Genomic DNA, 6,236 nt, shown 5'->3' on the forward strand with positions numbered 1-6,236 from the left:
CTGGTACCAAAATAATACACTCCTCTATATTCATGTCCTTTGCCAACAAGTTCTCTCATACTACTCTCATGTATGAAAAAAAATTGATCTCAAAGATCACAGAACAATTCAATGGCTTGTTTAATTGGTTAAAAGAAATTAGGTTAAAAAGAAAAGTAGGGAAGAGGAGAACAAAGTTAAGGTTCAAAGAGGAAAAGAGGAGGAATTGACCAACTCACTAGAAAGCAACTTTGGACCCATTAATTAAAGTAATAAAATAAGGAACTTTAGAAGAAATGGAAGAAAAAGAAGGAAGTATCATAAAAAATATTTATCATAAGCAATTAATCAAGTATCCAAGATAATATAGTCCTCTATATTCATGTCCTTTGCCAACAAGTTATCTTGTACCACTCTCATGTATAAAAATAAATTGATCTCAGAGATCGTTGAACATAAAAAATCATAAAGAAGTTGAATATCACTTGCAGAGTACTCTTAACCGTTCCAATGTGATATTTTTGTTTAATAGATGCCAACATATGGACAAAATCATAAAAAAGTTGAATATCACTTGCACAGTACTTTTAATCTTTCGAAAAAAAAAAGTTACAAATTTTAAATGTTCTAAAAGTTCCGAATATATTAGATTTCATATCACAAGTTGAAAATTGATCTGTATCCATTATTAAACTTTTCTAACCATCTTCACTTTCAATATCTTCACGAATTCTTCTGATTGTAAAAGCTTCTGTCAAGAAATCAAGCTCAACAAAAAGTATACCAAGATAAAGAACTTGTCAGTAAACTTTTCTAAAAGATGGCAACGAATGGCAAAATTCTTACCGTACGGTCACAAACAAGCAAGAAAAACACGCTCCGATACCAACTTGTGAGTGAATGTTTAAGAGATTAATTCATATCTCATCTTTTTCATGTATTTATACACAAGAGTCAGTGCATCAAAGATACAAAGAGAATATATGAAAAGATTAAACCAAGATGACATAAGAATATCAAAAAAACAACATTTTAGCTTTCGAAAGAAAGACAGAAAGTAGGTTAACCTATTCTAACTATATTTAAGACGGAATTATGCAGAACAGGATTTGCGGAGGAATCAGATAGTAGCACATTAACAAAGCTATGTTGTACACACAAATAAAATAAACCACGGTCTAACTTACGATCTTTTCCTCCATATCCTCTTAAACATGAGAAGCATTTCTGCAAATTTCTAGAGGAGCTTGAAAACTGGGTATTTCTACTCCAGTCATAATATTGTATGTATAAGAGCAACTTACAATCAGAATCCTATGAGAGCAACTGTTCAGCAAATAGTCATTCAATATTTATGACAACTAATCTTCGTCACTTTCATAGTTTTGACACAAAAATTGTAGTCCACTAGCACTATTTGTTCTATTATCTTCCTCTTTCTTTTGTTCTGGTTCTGTGGGACTTTTAACGTCAGATATAGCTGGTTTCTTAATGACAGAAATCCTCACTAAAGGATTAAGCTTTCCACCATTGCGTTTGTTTTCTGCAAATAACAAACATGGTTAACTATCTGGGTTGCATTCCCATGTTGATAGTATTACTAAACATCTCTTCTAAGAAAAATATCAAACAATAAATAAATCAAACTATAGCCAACTAAACATGAATAAAAATGAAACGATGCAGGTGTGAATAGTGCGTATCTTCCCCCTACCCATTTTCTGCAAAATCATACTAGTGTTACGAACATGGCTCCATAAATATTAGACAAACAGATTGGAATTGTGCAGAGCTCAAGGTTTTCCTTCTGATAGGAAGGAGGGAGTGCTTGTATAACATCAATGTAATGTCAAAAGCAGATGACGGGTAAAGTGGATTGGGTTCTTTCACTGATACTACTAAATGTCAAACAGATGATGGGTAATAATGTGGATTGGGTTATTTGACTGATACTACCAAGTGAAAGAGAAATAACAAATATAACAGGTAAAACCAGATCAATTGATCCTTCAAATTGATCTGCATTCATGTCAATCCTCTTTAAATAGAAATGACTTCACTGAGCGATAACATTTCTTAAAATTCAGTGTATATAATGCATTGGTGAAGTTCGATGTATCTATCTAGTTGATAAACACATTAAAAGATGTTCACATACCTTGTTTGCCAGAATCATCTAAACTAGCTTTTGTCAGAGAGTCAGTTGGTTTGCTTGGATGATCTTCAGAAATCTTTTGCTTCTGCACACAGATACAACACAAACACAAGCTCAAACAGTAGTTTTTATACAAGATTTTGATGCCTTGAATGAATGAAAAATCACATACCTAAATTTTTAAATACAGAAAAACTTCAACTATATATTTGTAAAAACATTTGATGATCTTCACAGGTATAATATATTTCTTCCATATTTCAAGTCTAAAAAGTCCACACTCATAAGAAAATAGAAATAGAAAACTTCCTTCGATTTTTTTTTTCCAAGCAATAATTTATTTTAAAAGAGACAAATAGTAAATGGTAAATAAAGATCAAGAAACATGCAACAAAGCATGTCAATATCTATCTCTCTATAAACCTAAGAAACCCCCATAACCTTAAGAAAAAAAGACCAACAGCAGAACACCACAAAGAAACTATAAATATGTACTTACAAATTCTAGACTATCATATTTTGTTTTTATCCACATAGAAACAAGGGAGTGTTTCACAGGTATTTTAACTGCAACTTCATTTTTTGACTGCTTCAAAAAAACCAGAGATATATGTATTCAAGCAGCCATTATGATCCTGTAGACACTACTGCACTTTTTGTTTCTTTCCTTATTAATAAAGCTTCTTTTTTCCAACAATATTTACCATCCTCCAAGTCAATTATGCCCCTGATAATAAAATCAAAAAGCTTTACAGAAGCTAAAAGAAATTTTCATTTGACCCTGCCTGCCATACAAAAATTGTGAATGAATAGTGAAATCAAATTCAGGGCCAGTTGGTTTAGAGAAAGAGAACTGAGAAATGACTCAGGACAGTGGTTACTAAAAATGCGGGATATCTTAGTTCAAGAGCAATATGAAGTCGAAGGTTAGGTCTTGAATTTCATTAGTTAAGACTACAGAGTGTACTGAAAATGATCATAAGTGAGTAACTGTGTAATGATTATGATAATTTATTAGGCCAACAAGACGATAAAGAAAAATATATTACTGCACAGACACACGTACACTTCACATCATACCTTAGGATTATAACTTGTTTCACCATGTCCATTTGAAAGCTGATCTAATTCCTCCTCACTTTCAATATCTTCATCAGGAATTCTTCTGACGAAACCTTCTGAATTCTGTTAAATGTAGTATAAAGCAAAAAAAACATATAGATTAAAAAACAGATGATGATTAACAATAAAAGTAACTAGAGGGATGAGAACTAGAACTGCAGGATATTACATGGAAAACAACTGATTTTATCAGTGCTTCATCTTCTTCTTCCAGCCTCTTCTCCTGAAATCATTATAAATTAACTTGAATTATTGAGGAAGATGATAATTAAAGAATGCTTCAAAATAACACTTGAACAAATAATATCGATAGAAAACCAATGTATATTCTTGCACTGTCGTGTTTCCTATTGATGTAAATATATGGGATACAGAAAGAGGCAAGACACTTGCCTAAAACCCGAACCTAAAGTTGGGTGGTAAGCACAAAGGAAATATTAATAAAATAAGATTACATTTCAACACTCCCCTCAAGCTGGAGTATATAGATCATATGCACCAAGCTTGGAACATATAAACTGAATCCTAGGTCCTCTTAAAAATTTAGATAGAATGTATGCAAGTTGTCCATTATCTAAATTTTACATTTGTTATTATTAACAAGAGAAAATAATAAGATACTAAAATATTGAGTATTTCAATTGAGGGAAATGTAGAAACATACAGTAACAGTTATTATTTCTTATAATCAAGGATATTTATGACTGTCTTAATGACTATGCATTTCAATGACCATAACTGACAAATAAAAAAAAATGAACTACGCAGAGAACTACTGGAGAGAGTGATCATTTTATAACCAGTTCATTGTCTCTGGGCCTAAATTTTCAACCTTGATTTTATCAACGAACGGCTACCAATAAATTACATTTCAGACCGAGCTTAAGTTTTTAAAATTGTATATATTTGTGAACAATAATAATTAACCCTTATTTCAAAAACAGGAAATTTCTTGTACAAACTACAGAGCAAATAACTATATGACAAGTAGTTTTCTCTTACCTTATCAGCTGCTGTCCGCTGCAGAGCCTCCAGCATTTCATCAACAGAAACAGTTGCATGTCTAGACTGGAAAACGAGAGAGTCATGTTAGCAATTACTTACCACAGACAGACCCTTACATCCACGCACAAATGTAATTATTAATTAAAACAAATGGAGAGTGTGATTACCTTCATTGACTTCATCTCATCCAATGCAGCTAGGATGTCCATCTCCCTTTTAGAATCCAGGGTTCTATTCTCCAATGATTTCATAGCATCTCCCATCTCTTCAGCATCCCTCTTCTGCTTCACTTTATCAGCTTCTTCATCTTCTGCACGCCAAGGTTCAAAATTTCTGGTTGCACCGGATTCAACAATGTAATCTGAATTCTGTGGATCAGTCTTCATGGTAATTTCAGCTGAGCATCTGGTGCATTTAAAGTAGAACCTGAATATTGGAATTCCCAGATACGTCTACACAAAAATTCAATTTCAAAGTCATAATTGAAATCAAATTTCACATGAAGCAAGAATAACCTCTAAATCCTACAAATAAGTTAAACAGCAACACACAAACCCACAAACAATCATAAAATTGAAGGAACCCAATACAAAATCCAAAAGGATAACACGAACAAGTACTATAGATTGAAAAGTTGATACTGAACTTGTATTTAAAATAATAAAAACCTCGCCAATAACATCTTCCTTCCTGGAATTGAACTTGGTGCCCTTGTAGATGTAATTGCCGCAAGTATTACATCGGATGCTCATGGGAAGCATCATGCGAACCTTGATCTGCTGGTTCTTAGGCCTTCTTGCTCTGGGAAGCTTGGAGGGATCAAAATCTGGCGGGTAATACTTGTTCAAAACCTTCCTCTCTCCCATCTTTCTTCTTCAAAATAACCACCAAAAAAACCCTAAAAAACAATCCAGCGACAAACTCCCCCAAAGAAAGCAGCACAGAAGCGCCCAAAAATCACAAACGCAGGGGAAGTAACACCAAAATTGATCAGAACGACACCAATGAAAGAGAGGAAGACCCAGCTAAAAACGAAGAACGTGAACTGCAAAAGAAAACCTAGCGCAGGAAGGACGAAAATCACTACTGCAGCAGAGTTTAGTAAATTTAAATTGTAATATAACAATTGTAATGTTACAATAACAGTTAATTTAGTAAATTTAAAATAGTTATTATTTACATAAATAGATAATATGTAAATATATAAATAATTATTTATTTAACTTTTTAGTTAAAAAAAATAGGGTTACTTCTTTTATATATATTGGCGGAAACACAAACGCAGGTGTGTATATGTATATTTGCAATTTTTTTTCTTCTACTTAATTAAAATTGAAAAAAAAAATAACATATTAAAAAAAATATAAATTGATTAATTATTCTAATTTTTTTTCTCTGGTTTGAGTTTCTCTTCTTTTTCAAACATTTTCTCTTCTTTCATTGGTAGTTTTGAGATTGGAGAGTGAGATGATGTTCACGTTAGGTTATGATTTACTTGATTGTAAATACAAAATATGATGGTTTTACCAAAAAAATAGAATTGCTCGAAATGGAGTGGAAAAAGTGATTGAAAATTAAGGTTATTTTATTTGATATGTGAACTTTGGTAGGGGGAAGTGAATGAGAGTGAGGGTTTGTTCTCTTTTTTATTTTTGTTGATGTTTAAAATAAAGAATTAAGGGAAAAGTGAAATCATATCCTAATTGGATCATATTCATTAATTAGATTATTATGATAAAATTAAAAAATGATAGTGTCTATGTTTCCATTAATATTATATAAACTAGCAGAACACACCGGGGTGGATGTGTCTGTGTATTCGCATTTTCCTCTTTTACTCAACTTTCACGATGATAAAAATTTAACATACAAAAATAATTTTGGATGATTCGAAATTGAAAAGCAAAAAATAACATGTAAAAGAAAAATTATGAATTGATTAATCAACCTCTTTTTTCTTCTTCTCTGATTTGAG

The 6,236-nt window shown here is 31.9% G+C and overlaps 1 protein-coding gene across 2 annotated transcripts; it reads right to left on the reverse strand.

The window, feature by feature from the left end:
* Nucleotides 1-1,226: 1,226 nt before the first annotated feature.
* On the reverse strand, nt 1,227-5,556 carry LOC137835084 (coiled-coil protein (DUF572)). 2 transcript variants are annotated; one of them, XM_068643429.2, is made up of 7 exons: nt 4,930-5,556; nt 4,429-4,713; nt 4,259-4,324; nt 3,426-3,479; nt 3,215-3,319; nt 2,138-2,219; nt 1,227-1,522 (listed from the first exon to the last, which is right to left on the reverse strand). In XM_068643429.2, exons 1-7 carry the CDS (start codon nt 5,125-5,127, stop codon nt 1,341-1,343), a joined length of 972 nt encoding a protein of 323 aa, XP_068499530.2. In that variant the 5' UTR covers nt 5,128-5,556; the 3' UTR covers nt 1,227-1,340. The 2 variants fall into 2 exon arrangements, with proteins under 2 accessions (XP_068499530.2, XP_090158865.1); XM_090302739.1 differs by having other exon boundaries at nt 4,908-5,048.
* Nucleotides 5,557-6,236: the final 680 nt, after the last annotated feature.

The sequence above is a fragment of the Phaseolus vulgaris genome, chromosome 5 (genome assembly GCF_051622355.1).
Source record: "Phaseolus vulgaris cultivar YP4 chromosome 5, ASM5162235v1, whole genome shotgun sequence".
In the NCBI taxonomy this organism is placed as follows: Eukaryota; Viridiplantae; Streptophyta; class Magnoliopsida; order Fabales; family Fabaceae; genus Phaseolus; species Phaseolus vulgaris.